At 36.1% G+C, this 18,317-nt stretch overlaps 1 protein-coding gene across 5 annotated transcripts; it reads right to left on the bottom strand.

The window, feature by feature from the left end:
• Nucleotides 1-806: 806 nt before the first annotated feature.
• Nucleotides 807-17,405, bottom strand: ark2n (arkadia (rnf111) N-terminal like PKA signaling regulator 2n). Of its 5 annotated transcripts, none has more exons than XM_028462860.1 (5): nucleotides 17,184-17,405; nucleotides 14,641-15,552; nucleotides 4,222-4,392; nucleotides 3,810-3,921; nucleotides 807-3,116 (listed from the first exon to the last, which is right to left on the bottom strand). In XM_028462860.1, exons 2-5 carry the CDS (start codon nucleotides 15,482-15,484, stop codon nucleotides 2,927-2,929), a joined length of 1,317 nt encoding a protein of 438 aa, XP_028318661.1. In that variant the 5' UTR covers nucleotides 15,485-15,552; nucleotides 17,184-17,405; the 3' UTR covers nucleotides 807-2,926. The 5 variants fall into 5 exon arrangements, with proteins under 5 accessions (XP_028318661.1, XP_028318662.1, XP_028318664.1 ...); XM_028462861.1 differs by having other exon boundaries at nucleotides 14,641-15,549; XM_028462863.1 differs by lacking the exon at nucleotides 4,222-4,392 and having other exon boundaries at nucleotides 17,184-17,404.
• Between the last annotated feature and the right edge of the window lie 912 nt (nucleotides 17,406-18,317).

The raw sequence follows: 18,317 nt of genomic DNA, 5'->3' as shown, positions 1-18,317 counted from the left end.
TAAGACAATTAAAATGATCAAATTTACTTAAAATATATGACTACAAAATACAAAACAGCAAAAACACACAAAAAAAGAAAAGAAATAAGCAAAATGTCAATAGATTAGACAAAAAGGCAAGAAAAAACACACAAAATGACTGCATAAAACATACAAAGGGACACTAAATGACAACAAAAATACACGACACAAAAATATCAAATTTACTTAAAAAAATACACAATATGACTACAAATATCCAATAAAAATATACAAAACAAAAATACACAGAATAACAACAGAAAGAAGCAAAATGACAATAGATGAGAAAAAAACGGCAACAAAAACTACACACAATGATTCAGAAAATACATAAAATGACAAGATAAACACAGAAAGTGTTTTTTTCCCCATATTAATGCAGTTTGTTATTCTAAATGCTGATGTGAATGTTGATAATGTGGCCCGCAATCACATTTTTGTGGATCCCACTGTGATAAAAGCTGCCCATCTCTGGTCTAGAGCAACGGTATTAAGGGATGTAAACCATTTTCAAAATGATCAAAGGTTACAAAACACACAAAACAAAATGGCAACAAATATCAACAAATGCACAAAATGAGAGAAAAATTCTCAAAACAACTGACACCACAAACACATGTAACTGAATTAACACACAAGACCAAAAAATTAGTTAATGCTCTGATTAGTAATTCTATTGACATGTTAATAATGGGGCCCAGATTTTGGCCCTTGATGTCACAACAGTTTCCCACCCCTGACTGTAATAATGTGAGCTTTCCGACATAAAACCAGTGCACAAGAGATCATTAAATAACACTCTATTTATTTAGTTTTTAAAATAGTTTCTTTTTGTTCTACATAGAAATTTCAAGGAAGTTGAGGAGTTTCAGAAGCAACAAAAACAAAACACATTTGTGTGTAATTGATTAATTTAAAAATACTGAAAGTAAAACAAAAACAAAAAGCAAAGGTGAGTTACAGATGACGAGGAAGAACAAGACGCTCCATAAACGTGCCGTGTGTGAGCGTCACTGACCTGTCGTCCATCATCACGTAAGACGTCATTTATTTACGTCTTACTGACACTTCATAAACATCTCATAGAAACAGGGAAAATTATCTTTTAAACAGGTTGAAATAGTGTGGGTAAACATTACTACGGTGGGTAAAAATTTAAACAAAGGAAAAATTTTAATTCATGCCACGATTTTTATACAAATAGCACATAATTTTAAATAAATTTAGTTTTAGATATGTGGATCTGACCCAGAAAATAGATTAGAACGGAGAACATGAAAACTACGCAGCCTTTGGTTTAGTAATTCCTATTTAGAAATTCCCTTTCTGTAACCCACAGTGACCTTAGATATTTAAGAAAAAACAAATATGAAATTTGATGAATGGAAACTGCCTGCTGTGTTTCAAAATGACAATCTATCAAAATGGCTGCAGGATTGGATGAACATAAGCTGAAAAAACCAATAGAGACATAAAGCATAAGTGCTGAATTCACATCCATTACTAAAAATATCTATTGTTCAGATAGCAAAAAAAAAAAGAGCAAAAATAAGTTTTATACCGTGGTTAAAGATAGTGCACATTTCAAGGCATCCAGGCCATATTGTATAGTATCTAATGGAAGTTACATATCCTGGTTTTTTTTTTTTTTTTTTTTTGTGGGTTCAGGAGGAGCATGCATCAGTCAGCACTGCAAAGGTCATACATTCACTTAAAACTACCGGTACACACCTGGAGAACCACAGACTGGAGAAACATGTGTGAAATGAAATGAAATGATGCTTTTTTAAAAAACATAATCTGTGTAACAGAAAGAAAAACACATTAAAGAATAAATCCAACAATCAGTTGAATTAAATTCTGCTGATAAGATCGAAAAAAAAAAAAAAAAATTAAAATATAATTGTTGAACTCAACAAAACTAACAAAAAACATGTCAATGTGTACCAGAAATTAAGCTCTGCATGGAAGTAGTTGATAGTGTCATCCAGGGTTGGAATCAATATTAGAATTGTAATCACGTAATTCATAATTACTTACAAATTATGGCGTAATTATAATTTTAAAAATCTGTTGTCGTAATCATAATTGTAATTCACTTCAGATAATTGACTTTGTAATTGTTATTGACATGAAAATTAGATAAAGATATGACGTTATCATAAGAGATGCTAACAGAAAGCTAATAAAAGAGGTCGTAATTGTGATTAATTGTAATTGAACTTCAGTCATTAAGGAACATAATTATAATTTACTTTCCGGGAGGCCATAATAATAGCTAATTAATTATAATTGTATATAATATATATATTTTAATTGAGTTGTAATTGAACATTGATAATTGAAGGATGTAATTGTAATTGAAAAATGCAATTGAGCCCCAACCCTGGTGCCATTGTAACCTAGCATGATCTTAAGTGTGACATACTGAGCTGAAGACAAATCCAGTGGTGAGACATTAAAAATTAGGTTTTTCAAAATAAAAGAACCACCCAAGATGTTGAGAAATTAAACCCAAACATATCCTAGGCTCTTCTGTACAATGGCTGATGAAGCAGCTGCCGTGACTATGGACGGATCTGCTTCATCCAGCCTGAAGCAGCTCAATAATCCAAGTTTAGCAAAAACAGTCAACACTAAATGACCTGCTGAGTAGGTTAGCTGAGGTATTGAACCAAGAGAAAATTGCTAGTATATATAAAAATAATAAAATTACTGAAGTACAATTTCACCTGCACCTGAGCCTTGAACTGATGAAACCAAATGTGTAGAATTACGTCATTAATTTGAAGGAAGAGGTTCATTGAAAATGTATATAAAAGGTGTTCCTAAGCAAAGAGACCACAGGTGAAGCCACAAACGGGATGGACGTGAAAAGGAAGAAGAAATGAGGAGTCTTCAGTGTTTAAAGAAGGTATTTGTGCCCGGCGTCCTCGTCCAGCGTGAGGTCCACCACCTCAGGGGGGGACGCCCAGTTCTGCTGTGGGGAAACACTAGTCCAGTGCTGGGATTGATTTGTGCTGTTTAATTGCTCCAGGGAACTCTCCTTCCAGGAAGAAAGACTCTTTATTACCCCTCCACATGGGTGTGCACATCTGGATTGGATAAAAAAATGGAAAAAAATAAAAAAAACATGGAAATGTTGAATCATTAGTGGCAGAGGACAAAAAAACAAAAACCAAAAAAATCTTCCTTTAACATTTATGTTTTTTTAAATGCAAAACCAAGAGAGAAAAAAATGAAAAAAAAAAATAATAATAAATGGGAAAAAGACAAAAAATCAATAAATGAAAAATGGGGGAAAAGAAGAAAGAAATGTTGAATCATGAGTGGCAGAGGAAAAAAAAAAAATCTTCCTTTACTTTTTCTCTCAAATAAAAAATAAAAAATGAAAAAAGAACGAGAAAAATGTACAAAACAAAAAAATAAAGGAAAAAATCATGAGTGGCAGAGGGAAAAAACCCACCCAAAAATCTTCATTTACTTTTTTCTCTAAAAAAATTAAAGACAGAAAAAATGAAGAAAGAGAAAAAAAAAAAAAAGAAATGCAAAAATAGAAGAAAGATTAAAAATGAGAAAAAAAGTTGAATCATGCGTGGCAGAAAAAAAAAAAACAACCCCCCAGACAAAATCTTTCTTTACTTTTTCCCCCTTCTTTTCTCTCAAAAAAAAAAAAAAGAAAAAAGAGAGAGAAAATACAAAATAAAATAAAAAAAGAAATAAATGTGAAATGTTTTTTTAAAAAAAATAAATCAAAAAGAAAATCTTCCTTTACTGAAAGTCTTTACCGTGCTTTCTCTTGTACTCCGACTATTTCCACCTCACTGTCGGATGAAGCGATATTTATCTTGCCCTTTTGTTGAATGCTTTCCTTGTGCACCAGCTCAGCCTCACCGTGGCCTAGAACAAATCAAACAAAAACAAAAAACAGCAGTCACACAGTGAAAAGCAGCAGAGCTTAAGGCCCAGCTCACATGAGACAAAAGAAAGAAAAAAAAGATTAGAGTGAAATATCAGATGACTTATAATTCATGTTGTTCTCACAACAGATTCATTCAAACATCTCTAACAACATCCGATTCCAGCCAGGAGAGCTGCATCAGAAGCACTTTAGAGGGTGAAACTGATTCCTTCCTCATAGTACTCTAGTTTTTATTGCAGACATAAGACGTTTGGGATGGTACCAGATTTTGAACTGACCTGAGGTCGAGCTCAGAGCTCTTATACACCCAGAGTAAGCTGCCAAATCACGGCCTCTGTGTGTTTTTAGCTCATGCTTTATCACCGTGGGCCGGACTCTCTCCGCACTCATACCCTCCTGGTTAGAATCAGTGTCTGAAATATCATAGTGACCCACTACTGGAGGCCCGTCTGCGAAAATACAAAGACAACACGTCATTATTCAAATCATGTCTGGGAATAGTGGGACTGTCTCGTACAGATATGATTTTAAGTTGTTTGTAAAATATTCAGTTTTCTGTCCTATTTATAATGATGTATGTTGTAATAATAACACTATTAAGGCATAATACTGTGTTTGCAATGCATGTAGGAATGACTATTTAACTGCAGATTCCTTTTTTTTCTTCTTTATTTTATTGCTTTTTAAAATAACAGCCACTCACATACAAACTACACTAAGGTACAACCAGTACAAATCACTTGAAAATAACCAGTATCAGTAAATGAAATTGGGTGGGTGGATATTAAATCCAAACAACACAACAGCAGAATCAGGAACATAACATACTTTGTTTTACCCTGCTAGGAGTCCCTGGGAAAGAGAGGGAAATATTGTAGCGTTCCAGACATTTGTTGGAATTGTGAAGGAAGTAGCGCCGCTGCCTGCCTATCTATCATTGGCTGATTTGGCAGAAACAGGCAGGTACAAAGAGAGCATTGAGAAACCAAAGCACTTGCCACAGTGAAGGAAGGCCATGTATTAAAGACAGAAATTGTAAACTGTAAAACAGGATAGTCTCTTTGGTAAACAATGGACTGTCCTCAGTGGTGTTCAAAATGCAAAAAAAGAATAAATTGATTGTATGCTCCAAGCTGTCTGCATGGCGTTGATTTAAAGGTAACTTCAAGTTTTTACACACTTGGATAGATTTAATGTTAGCGTTTCATTTATTCTAACAACTTTTTTCTGCAAAATTGACTTTGAAATTCACATTATTCCTCTGACATGCTTCAATTGCTAACTGTCAGTCTTCCTCAGAGACGACTATTATCGCTTTGATGTTTCCTTTAATGTTTCCTTGGCTTCCTGGAATTATTACGCATAACTCAAGAAAACATCAAAGGAAACATCAAAGCAATGTTTCCCTGGCTTCCTGAAATTATAACGTGGAAGTCCAGAAAACATCAAAGGAAACATCAAAGAAATGTTTCCTTGAAATTTACATTAATCCCCTGACATGCTTCGATAGCCAACTGTCAGTCTTCCTCAGAGGCGACTATTGATCGCTTTGATGTTTCCTTGGCTTCCTGAATTATTACGCATAAATCAAGAAAACATCAAAGGAAACATCAAAGCGATGTTTCCTTGGCTTCATGAAATTATTGCGTGGAAGTCAAGAAAAACATCAAAGCAATCAGCAATCAGTCGAAACATGTCAGAAGCTCAAAGTGAATTTCAAAGTAAATTTACTGAAAAAAAGTTGAAATCTGAACAAATTATTTTAAAAAATAGAACAAAATTAACTTAAATGAGGGAAGAAAAAAAGGCAATACAATTTTTTTGAATTCCAAAGAAAAACCAATGATACTCAAATGTCCTCTTGATCACACTATCAGCATAGGCACACATGCTGCTGATGTAAACTACGTTGGCCTTGCACATTCTATATAGTAGTATAATTGACATGCAAACAGGTGGGGAAACGCTGCCTTAAACTGTGTAAAACTGACTTGTATAAGGCTACATATACACACAAAACATTTTCAACATCCGAACTATAATAATATTTAATTAATCCCTAAGTTTTTTCAGTTTTTTGATAGTGTTAGCATGAATGGTGACACTAGTGTCATGTGTGGTGATGACTGAAGGGGAGAGGAGTGTTTTCCCCTTTAAGACCACAGGATCTGAACCACTGAAGGCAGCTTGGTCACACAGATAAGTGTTTTTTAACCAGGTTATAAAGAATCTGTTAACATTTTGTTTTTTGATGACTGGGTTAGTGGTTAAAACTGAAACTGTGAAACCAAACCACAGTGCTTGGAGAAGACAGGCTGAGCTGGCAAACCAGTGCAAATTTAAGAAAAGAGACTCGATATATGAACAAATCTTTTAAAGATCTTCTCAACAAAAGAAGCTACGACGTCTGATAACTACGCTCCACACATGAGCTACTCAAAATAAACATTGGGAGTTCATTAACCAGCCCCTCGCTAGTTTGTAACTGCACAATTGCAGTAATAGCAGCAAATGTACTTACAAAGGCTAATATTCAAAGTGTAAACAGCTAATCTAGATAACAATTTTCCAAAAAGAAGACAATTGTATGAGTATATTGCGCACAATTAAGCTCATCTATGTTTTAAAATGTTCTGCTGTTAGTAAAGCTATGTCACCAAAAATAAAAGGGTCGTCACATGTAATTCCTGAACCTGAAATGGAAGTGTTGGTAAACCGGATTCCTGAAGAAACAGCACTGATCTGCTTTGTCCATCTCCCCTAGTATAAGATCAGGACGCCAAGGCACATGCTTTTTTTTTTTTTTACCCAGCAACCCCCTGCCCTGGTATTGGAACGGATAGTGATGGCTGTCCAGGTGCTGGCAGGCTCACACTGAATGAATGAAGTCAATAGGTGTGTTTGTTGTGTGTGTGTGTGTGCGCACACAGATAAGCATAAACCAATGAGCCATACACTGAGCGTTAAAGGAGCTCCGACTTCATTGTCAGGGTGAGTTGAACCAATCAGAGTGCTGAATCTCACAGTGATTCATCGAGCTCCTCCATTCTGCAGGCAGACAGTTTTTTACGCCTCATACCCATTACCTTTAAATGCTCCGACATGCTTACAGCAACAACTAGTTCTACGCTTGGTGAGCAATGATAGGCAGTGAAATCTAAACATTCAAAACACTCGGGTCTGGAACGCCTAGATTCCCATTCTGAGCGGCAACTTCAGGCAACACGTTGTTAATGGGTGTGGAGTTGAGGTTGTTGCTCTCCCGCGCCAACATGTAGGCGGCCATAGTCTCTGCAGATTCTGACGATGGCAAAAAGGAACTGGGCGGGGAAAGTCGAGAGCCCTGGATGAGGGGCTGCTGGCCCTCGGGGGCGTCACTCGAGCGCTTGGAAGAATCGTTGTCCGAGTCCAGGTGCGCGAGTTTTTCCATCCACACGCGGAAGCGCTCCTCAGTCTGACGCTGCATCACAGCAAAGCGTGTCATGGCCTCCTCCAGAACACTGCCGATGCCGTTCCTGTCCCACGGGCCGCTCTCCAGCAGCCCATGAATCTGGGCGCCCACTCTGGATTTCTCCGATGCACGTCTGAAGCCAGCTTTAAAGACATTGAGGCCAAAGCCATAAGAAAATACAGAAGCACTTTTATGCTTTTTAGAGGTGGACTTTTGCATTAAAGAGAAAAATGACAGTTCAGGATTCATTTTGTTACGTGCAGATTAATTCTTTCATGCTGATGGACTACGTCATGCAGGTGTGGTTCTCAGGTCTGGGCGCGGGATGTAAAAACAATGGTAGAAAACATTTCATGTACTACAGATCTCTACAGAAGGAAAAAAAACTTAAATGTTTGAGGATTGGAAACATTAACTGTTGTGTTTAAGGTGACTTTAAACTACTGTAACAGAAAAAAAATAAAATAAATACCCAGCAACGTTCTAAGAATAAACGAGAACGTGTCAAAACAAACTGCGTCCACAGCCGAGACACTTGTTAAAGCTGCTGGAGACTCATTTTTCTTTCTTTTTTTAATCAGATAACAACATAGTTTTGGCCTCATACATCAACAGATCAAAGATCAAATCAAAAGGTTGAAAGTGTTAGCTGCTTTTCATCTCCACTGGCAACATCTTTAAAAAAATGTTTGCATTGCGTTGTAAGGGCGTAAGAAAAAATGTATTCTGCGATACATCTCGACATTTCACCGTGCGATTATCGTATCAATCCAAAAAGTGTCAAAAATTGATTTTTTAAAATCATGTTTTTTAATGAAAAAATAATAATAATTTTCATTGCACTAACATATGCAGAGCACGTAAACACCCGGTCACTAGGTGTCAGTGAACGCACCATCATACCTTGTTAAACTACGTCACTCCTCAATTCATTTTAGCAGGAAGTTGCTTGCACAATATTATCATACACATACTTTTTAAGAATTTAAGAACTTAACAGAATCAGAATCTCTTGTAGAAGCAAAAGTTCAACTTTTTTTTTTTTTAAACGTAATAACAGTTTAATAAACATAGCACTTGTTTTTGATATTGGTAATTGAATTACTGTTAATTACCATTTACTTGTTCAAACTGTATTTCATACCATTTCATACTTGTAAAGGTGAAATTTGTAATCATTCATATCATGATATATAGCAATGTATACCGTATTGGTTAGTATCGGGATATATTGTATCGTGACATGCAAATCATAAATCGTATTGTCAGATTCATGGCAATGCACACCCTTATTGCGTTGTGTGATTTTAAGTCTTGTGGATGGATGCATCAACATGTTTTGACTTCATTCTTACTAGTGACAGACCAATATTATGGGCCAATTCTTGCATTTTTTCACGTGTATCGGCATCGGCCGATGCAGACTGCTGCGTTCACCGCTCCACATTATTTACAGAGAGCAGAAATATTTTTTACTTGTTTTTGTTCAACATCACCTGTTTTTAATATTTGTTGAATATTTTTTACTTGTCATTCCTACCTTACCTTTGTTAATTTCAATAAATGTTCTAAATCGAGACTCCATTTGTCATCATCATGTCATTTTTATAATGTAAATTGAGGGAGCAAAAGTAGTATCGGCTCCAAATATCGGCTGAAGAAAATCCGTATCGGTAATCGGCTATGGCTGACGGGAAAAAAAAATCAGTATCGGTAACGGCTCTAAAAAAACCCATATCGGCCTATCCCTAATTCTTACTGTATTTCTCAAGTGTGCCCCCAAAAACTCTGCCAAAGTGACATTTGGCGGGAGTTTATTTTTTGGATTTACACAAAAATATCTGAATCAGGCCAAAATTTAAGCTGATATTACGCAGACTACCGGAAACAAACTAGAACCAAAATGGTGTTATTGCCGATAAATCACAATAACAATGAAGTAAAATCACTTTAACGCAACCATTTACAGGATTCTACATCCCACAATGCAATTTCCAAAACTTTTCCGAAGGAGTCAACAAACAGTGAAGTGTTAACAGTGACAATGAAAACAAACTTTCGAGCGGCAATTTCAACCTTTACATCTTTTTATCGAGCAAATGATCTTCGATTTATTGACCTATGAGGCCTACACTATGTCTATCTGATTAAAAAAATGACATCTCCAGCAGCTTTAATCCTTCAACTTAAAATAAAAGTGAAGGAAATAGTACACTAAGCTACGAAGGAAAACATTTTATTACAATAAAAATAAAGGCTAGTAAAAGTCAGAATAAACAAATGTAAAGATCAGCTGCATAAATCTACTTCTTAACAAGAAAACTCTCCAGAAAGGCATAAATTAAAAAAAAACTTATGTGCAGTGCACCTTATATAAAATCAATTGTCTACATCACAACAATTATTAGAAGCATATAAGCATTAAAGTAGCGTAATAAAGGTTCCCACGTTTTAAAGAGATCCTCCACTGTTTTTACAAATGTGGCCTAAAACCTTTGAAATGTACTTATTATAAGATCTATGCATAACAAAACGCATTATTTTGCACCATATTCTTTGAAAACTGGGACTACTTTACCCTGTGTGCCTCCATGTTGAAATGATGTCATTGGTGACGTGATTAGTCCTTTTTAGTCCATTGAGTTCTATAGGAGGTGAAACATTTGGGATCATTTAGCAGCTTTTTCAGTCAACATGACAATTTGTGCTGCTTTGGGTTGTAAACCTACTGCTGTGGATTCACTGCTGATTCTAATGAGCAGCAGTGAATCCTGGTTGCCTTTATTTAATGCACACGGAGCTCTTCTTCTCTCCTTAATGGCGTCTACGAAACAGCAGAGTGGGAAATGTCACCCCATGTGGCCACTGATTATTTCGGGTCACAATTTTAATTTATCATCTCTCAGTGAACAAAAGAGGTTTACGTCGACTTTTTAAAAGTTTTACTGATTGTTAGAGCAAGCCAAAGTCATTTTGACTGAAAAAGCGGCAAAATGATTCTAAATGCTTCACCTTCTATAGAACTCAACGGACTAAAAGGGGCTATCACATCACTGATGATGTCATTTCAACATGGCGGCGCACAGGGTAAAGTAGTCCCAGTTTTAAAAGTGAATAAAACAAATATGGTGCAAAATAATGCGTTTTGTTACGCATAGATCTTCTTTTAGGTTTTTGACGACATTTGTAAAAACAGTGGAGGATCCCTTTAATAGGTATAACTATTAAAACCTTATTAAAAATCTCAGTTAAAGATAACCCAATACAAACGACCTAATACCAAGTATCAACGACTCCCCTATCATCTGTGTAGGCAGAGTGGAAGACTACACAAATAGAAAAGATTTAATAAAGCTACATTAATAAACAAGAGACAAACACCGCAAGACAAAGGTCGGATGAGCTTGGCTGGTCTTGGCACTCGCTGAAGCATCAAATATTTATTTTAATCCAATAATAAAAAACATTATCTTGCAGCCAACGCAGTTACCTAATAATGCATTTCAGTTTGTCTTCAGCAAAAATCCAAACATGCTCATTTCCACATTTAGACAATAACTTTGAATTTATGCAACTTTCCTTTAATCACCAACATAACCATGAAGCTAAAAAGGCTGATAATTTAAAAAAAAGATGGCTTAACTAAACAATGTATGAGGACATGACATTTACATATATTCTACAAATGGATGAATGAAAAGCTGATTCAAACAAACAAACAAAACAAAACAAAGCAGGCCTTGTGATGATAAACCACTGCACAGTTTATAAGGAACACTTGACTTAGTGCTTTTTTCTTTGTTCCTATCAAACAGGCTTTGGCTATGTTCACACTGCCAGTTGTATCGCTCATTGATAGTTGGCTGTAATTAAAATTCTATTTGACCTTATAATTTAAATGCTACGTAATTGTATTTTTTCCTTTGATCCAATGATAAAAAATGTCTGTCATTGAGAAGTAAATATTTCCTAATTACAGTAGTTTCCATTTGCACAAAAGTAAAGAAATTGCTCTCTTGTACCAGAATTATTCTGTTAAAGTGCTTTTCCAACTCAAGTCATCAACTGTTTCACATGCACGCAGAAAGTTTTGCTAAGTGAATGAATAGGTAGAGAATGTAAAAACTATTGTGTGACAGATTATAACTTTCACACAATGTGAATAACTGACACAAGTAACTTTTTATAGTTTTCTCACAATAAACAAGGGCGTGTACTGTAGCATGTTTTTCGATACATCTAAAATCAGGTACTTGGTGGCTAATCTTCCACTGTGTAGACCAGTAGTTTACACCTGAGGTTTTTAGCCAGGTGTGCCCTGTGCAGGGTTGGGGTCAATTACATTTTTAAACTACAATTCCATCTTCAATTGTCCTTGTTCGATTTCAATTCAATTATGATTACGGTGACAGACAATTTTTCCAATTAGAATAATTATTTTCCCCCTGAAAGTCAATTAAATTATATTCTCAGTTACAAATTTTGAGCCTGAAATAAACAACCTCAGAAAACGTGACCTTCCTCTTATGTTAGCATCTCATATGCTCACAGGTCAGTGTTGACCCATATATTAATTCAGCTGTAAAATACACTAATAAATATTATCTATCATCCAATTTGATTTTCATCTCTTGGTTACCTAGTTAGGAATGCCTTTTATCTATTGGTTTTGAAAATTATTCGTATTTTAATATTCGTATAAGTTTATACGAAACTTTTTTTGGAATTGTTAACCAAGTATGTGTAAGTCGGAACTGTTACAGTTTAATTGTATTGTAAATTAGTTTTCAGAAAATGTCCATGCCAATTACAATCACGTCAATTATCTGAACTCAGATACAATAACATTTTCCATTACAATTACTTCATAATTGTAATTAATTATCAATTATATGATTAGAATTATAAATGACCCCAACCCTAGCTTTAGGCTTTTACCTGATTTCAATCACTTGATCAAAAGATTATTATTCAGTTGACGTCAATAAAATACTTGTAATTGCAACTCAGAACGATGCTTAAATAAAGATTTGTCACAATCTGTTTTTGTAAGTTTTTATTAAAGCTAAACGTGTCAAAAACAACAACAAAAACATTACAATAGTGAACACTGTAATAAAAATGATACATATTGTATATATAAACATACAGTGATGAGGCACAATGGCAGACTTATAGTCTGCCATAAGTGGTGAGCTCACTCTATTCCATGCCTGTGCAGTAGGACGGTGCCTGTGTTGGGTTTGAGGCCGTAGTGAACTGTTGTGCTACAGCTGAATGCTGAAGGCTCCTGATGCCCTCAAACAGCCTGTTGAGCATGCTTTGGTTTCTCTCCTCGTTCCTCTGCAGCTGCACATTCCAAAAGTTACTCACGTCCTCCAACCTCTGGAACACAGAGTCAAACTCCACTATGTCGCTGCGCCGCCTCCTCCCAGACTGCTGTGGTCTTGCTCCTACAGAATTTATATAAAGTAAAAATAAAATTAGAGGAAACATGGTACATAGCTGAATGGATGGTACATTAGTGAAAATTCACATCTACAGACTAGTTACACAGAGATTTAAATTTTTTTTTTTTTAATTGTTAGTTGTTTAATTATTTATATTATAAACATTTAGATACAGAGGCCTCTTTAGAGCCCGCCACACCAAAGTACTTTTTACAGAAGGCATAAAACCAATGTTTAGTATCTATGCTACCTTATTCTATATACCATAATTTATTGAAGATTACAATACATTAGAATAGGGTAGGGCTGGGCGATATGGACCAAAGTTCATATCTCAATATTTTTTCTCAAAATGACGATATAAATCTCAATATTAACTCAAAGTCTGACCAGAAACACAATTCTGGGTTAAATTTGTTGATGCAAAATGCCACATAAGCACATTTATTAACAAACAGTTGCATAAAATGTGCCACTTTTGTCTTTTTCTCCTCTAAAGGACAGCACATGTGAGTGAGTTCTGTAGTGTGGCTTGTTTAGGAGAAGGTCTGGCTGTTTATGATGTTATGAGAAGTAGCGAAAGCAGCGACGCGTAAAATGAGTATTTTTTTAATTTTCTATATCGCCAAAATAGAAAACTTGATATATCTTGAATCTCTATTTATTGCTAAGGCCTAATAATGATAATGTCGGTTTGTTTTTTAATTAACAGTGAGATTCAGAGGCCTGTGAGGATACAGGGGCCTGTTCAGAGCCAACCACACCAAAATACTTTCTACAAAAAACATAAATCCTTCGTTTAGCAACTATGCCACCTTATTCCATGTCATTTATTGAAGATTACAATATGTTAGAATAGGGCAACATTCAGTTATTGTGAAGACAAACTCACCACTTGTCAATCCTATCTCCACACTGCTCGTTTCCAAGCAGATCCTTCAGAACAGACAAAGAACTGGACTGTTTCCACTTGTGGAGTTGTTCTTCCTCGCCTTTAGGAATCCTTGCTTCACGTGCTTTCATCAGATGCTGATTTCTTCTGGTGTTTGGATGAAGGCGGCTCTGTGTTTTTTTCCTTCCATTGGTTTCCTTGTTTGTCCAAAAGTGCGTCTTCTCCTTCTCGGCTGCCATGCTGTTCCCCGTTTTACCACGGTTTACTGTACGCAATCTGATTGCCAATCACATTATCTGGGTTTGATAATCGATTGTCCAACTCTAGCCAAGCTAATCTGTTTACATGTATATAAAAATCCAGTCACTATCGACCGATGCAATTTATTTGGTTTTCTGAAGTTGCCTGCAAATGCACTGACTGAGTGGAGAAACTTTAAATATTTCTACACCGTAAACACCGATTTGACGCAAACCAGTTCATTTTACCAGCTGACCTTAAAGATTAAAAGGGAATTGGAATATTGGCACAATTTTATCGATGGATAATGCCAGAAATTTTGCAAAAATAATAATAGGTACCAATCCGATCAGGAAATCATTAGATGAAATGCAACATGAAATTTCAATTTAACAGCAATTATTTTCTGAAAGATATTTCCATCGGTATTGGATTTATATTTAAAAAGAGACTTTTTTTTTAAATTACAAACAAATTATTTGGGCCAATCAACAGTGTGAACATAGCCATTGAAACTCTGTTGCTTGAAGGCACATCAAAAACTGTATAATTTTATTCATTGAATATCAGTGAACTGTTACGGTACAATATGAACTTTTAAATGGAACATCAAAAAGGCCATTTTTTCACACTAAATACTCTTTTTTCAGCTTTTGGATATTACCTGCAGCATCTGTCTTGATTGTCTTGCTACCCCCTGAAGTATCGTCGTCTTCGTCGTCGGAGGAACTGGTGCTGGAGTCGCACGTCAGCTCGCTGTCACTGGTGCTGCTGTCCTGGAGCAGGTTGTACTTCTTCCTCGCGGCCGCTTCCCGTTTTTGCCTAAGCAGTCGCATGCGCTCCTTGTGCTTCTGGCTCCGGTGAGCTTTGACTTTACCCAGTTTGCCATTGGTTTGCTTCTCCTGACCTCCTATCGCCGCCACCGCGGGCTGGCAACGGTTCTTTTTCGCGGCCTTTGCGTTGGGAAGCATTTCGCTCTCGGAACGTGACCGCCGGGACTTCCTGACCCCGGACGCCGAGGCGGAGGTTTGTTTTCCCGCCTCTTGCTCGGTAGCTTCCATGTTTCCCTCATCCTCCCCTAAAGGAGGAGGAGGAGGAGCAGCAGCAGCTTCTTCCCCTGAGGATAGAGTGTCTGAGTCAGCCAGGTGGCCACTGGAAGAAGGGGAGAGCATGCAGGGATTTGATGAGTCACTCTCATAGATAGGGTGAGACGCAGGCTTGTCGCTCCCGGTAGACGCATGCTGAGACTCTCCAGATTCCCTGCGGAGTTCTTTCATCAGACACGGCATGGAGAGGAGACTCTGTTCGCCCTCTGTGTTCAAAGGACTGTCCGCCTCCTTCTCTCTGGGGGGCGAGCTGGTGCTGGTGGTGGTGGTAGCCTCTGTTTTCAGGTACTCATCCTGTTCCTCATGAACAGATGCCATGGCTGATTGTGCTTCATCAAGGCACTCTCGGGGACACTCAGCGTTTACCAATTCTTCTGCTTTCTCTGAATCAGCCATCCTCATGCTATGTGAGCCCAGAGCCCAAAGGTCCACTGGACATGGACCAATGCGCCTGGAGAGGAAGTCACCTGCTGAAGAGAAAACAGTGAAGAAAAGGGTTTTTCTGGGTTATATGTACTTAAATTCAAGGATGTGTAATAGCAGCACTATAATATTGATGCAACTGTAGCCAACTTTTTTTAAATTTAAAAACTGGTTTACGTTTGTCATCGTAGCTTTTTAAATTGTCAAACATAAATCCAAAATTTATAAACAACACATAGGGTTATAACAAACATTTGTTTGCAAATGAGAGTCTTACTAAAAAAATTAATAAATGCTTCCCAAATTTTATTTAATGTGGGTATATATGTTGATATATAAAACTATGTACACTTTTGTTTTTCATTTGTTTTATTTCATTATAGTACTTTGGAAACCTACATGTAAAAGAGGAAGATTGAACCTAAAAGAAATGTTTCTGTTTTTCCAGGTTCATTTAATTTATTTATTTATTCTTTATTCCATTTCTCTCTGACTAAGAACTTGTAAAGATCACAGGCATATATTTACTTTATTTTTTATTTGTCATATTGTGTTGTATACCACCCTTTGTAAACTTTGTGTGATTGTTCAAATCAAAATAGTGAAAAATAAAGAACTTAAAAATTAATAATAATGTTTTTCATTTATTGGTAGGGCTGGGCGATATGAACCAAAACTCATATCTTGATATTTTTCCTCAAAACATCGATATACGATATAAATGTCGATAGTATGATTTCAAATAAAGTCTTACCAGAAAGACAATACACGGTTGAATGCAAAGGCCACATTTACTAGCAAACAGCTGCACAATATGTGGCACTTTAGTCTTTTTCTGTTCTAATGGACAGCACATGTGAGTGAGTTCTGTGGTGTGGCTTGTTTGGGGAAGGTCTGGGTTTGAGCTTTTAATGCTGTTCTGAGACGTAGTGAAGGAAGCAACACTTTTTTTAAGGTGATATTGTAATTTTCTATATCCCCAAAATAGAAAATCCGATATATCTTGAATCTCGATATATCGCCCAGCATTATTTATTTGGTAAAAAGTAAACAGTTATCAGTAATAATAATAATAAATTTAATTTAAATTTAAACCCTTATTTCTGCAGTTTATTTGTAATGATTTACAGTTCGGTAAGTTCCTAATCTATTGATAAGATATCGTTGTGTTCTAATGATATTGCACACATATTAGAAAATAAAGGCAATGTCATTGACAGGCGCAAATTTATAGTACAATATGTTCAGAAACTCAAGGAGGAAGGTTGTCATTGCTAACTTATGGAAATTAAATTTCAGTCACTTGGTTTACAGTGCACATTTATAACATGAAAACAAAAAAACACATAAATGTCTACATTATTGAAAAGCCTTTGGACTAGCGTTGTCTAGCTTTCAGACAAACATCTTCATTCTGTTGCTAACTGCGGCTAACACAACCTCTAAACTGCGCAGTGGAGCAAACATCGGTCATAACCTTATAATAAGCGAACTAAACTGGGCGAAAACCAGTCATGAAATCAAATTGACACCACAGGACAGATGCCTCACAGTCCTATAAATGGCAGCAGTTAGTAGCCGCCCTGAGCCTGTAAGTGCAGGCTAATGTCAGCAGCTAAGTGCTAACGCTAGCACAATCAAACGGGATCCCCGACGTAGCATTTTAAACGAACCTTACCGGAGTCACTTATTCTCTTCCTCTGTTAACGTCAGACTTCTCAACATCTTCGGTTGTGTTGCAGCTTGTCTGGTGTGCGATGCATTAACAACACTCTGTAAAACGTGCTTTACGTGTTGGCAACTTCAACAAATTTGAGCGCTTTTAGACGCAGACCGATCGCTCTACGTTAGCCGTTAGCATTAGCGCTCGTTTAAAATGTCGTACGTTCAGGCTGTTTGCTCCATTTCCGGTGTTTGTTTTTATTTTGAGCGCCTCTATCGATCGAAAGTTAGTACTGCACAAAGGAAGGCATTACTTGAGAGGTTCCCATCCTTTTTTGGGTCGCGACCCCATTTTGATATCACAAATGTCCAGCGACACCAAAGACATTTTTTTCGAGAATTTTTTACGTTTATTAATGTGTGTTACAAACACAGAGTAGCAAGGATTAGTGCACAAAGTGACAAGTGCGCCACCTCTGATATTTTTAAACTGCATTTCATTCGAAATATATTTATATTTGAGAATGTTTAAGTATAGGATAGAGTTTTTTGATATTTACTGTGTATTTGAAAAATAACAATAATTTTAGGAAAAATAAATATACGTTTTTTTTTATTTAACTTTACCAATTACTAGACATTTCAGATGCTAGATAGATAGATAGATAGATAGATAGATAGATAGATAGATAGATAGATAGATAGATATGGGTCACACTGTAATAAAATGCAAAATCAAAATACATATTATATATTTCTTTCTTTTTTATTTATTCATTTATTTATTGAGCATTTATGTTGCCTGTGTAGGTATATCCCATACATTATATGTACATTGATTTACACACATACAAATACGTATACACAATCACAACACCATGTCTACATTATCCTTGACATGCTTAATGGGAGGAGAAGTAAAACCAAAGACTTCCATTTCATCAAAGACAATGTTGCATCTTTGTAGAATACATCAGAACAATCAAGTCCTCTGCACAAGGAAAATCAGCATCCAACAAATCATTATACCATATATTATCATATTCTTTATGTACATTGCATTGCACTTTGTGTTGTCAACAACTTTTGCTGACAATATATTGTCTAAAATTTGGAAAACGTTTTTGTTTGAATTGTTCTACATTGTTTG

Source organism: Gouania willdenowi, chromosome 12, assembly GCF_900634775.1.
Source record: "Gouania willdenowi chromosome 12, fGouWil2.1, whole genome shotgun sequence".
Lineage (NCBI taxonomy): Eukaryota > Metazoa > Chordata > Actinopteri > Blenniiformes > Gobiesocidae > Gouania > Gouania willdenowi.
This window is presented reverse-complemented; position numbering and strand designations above follow the sequence as displayed.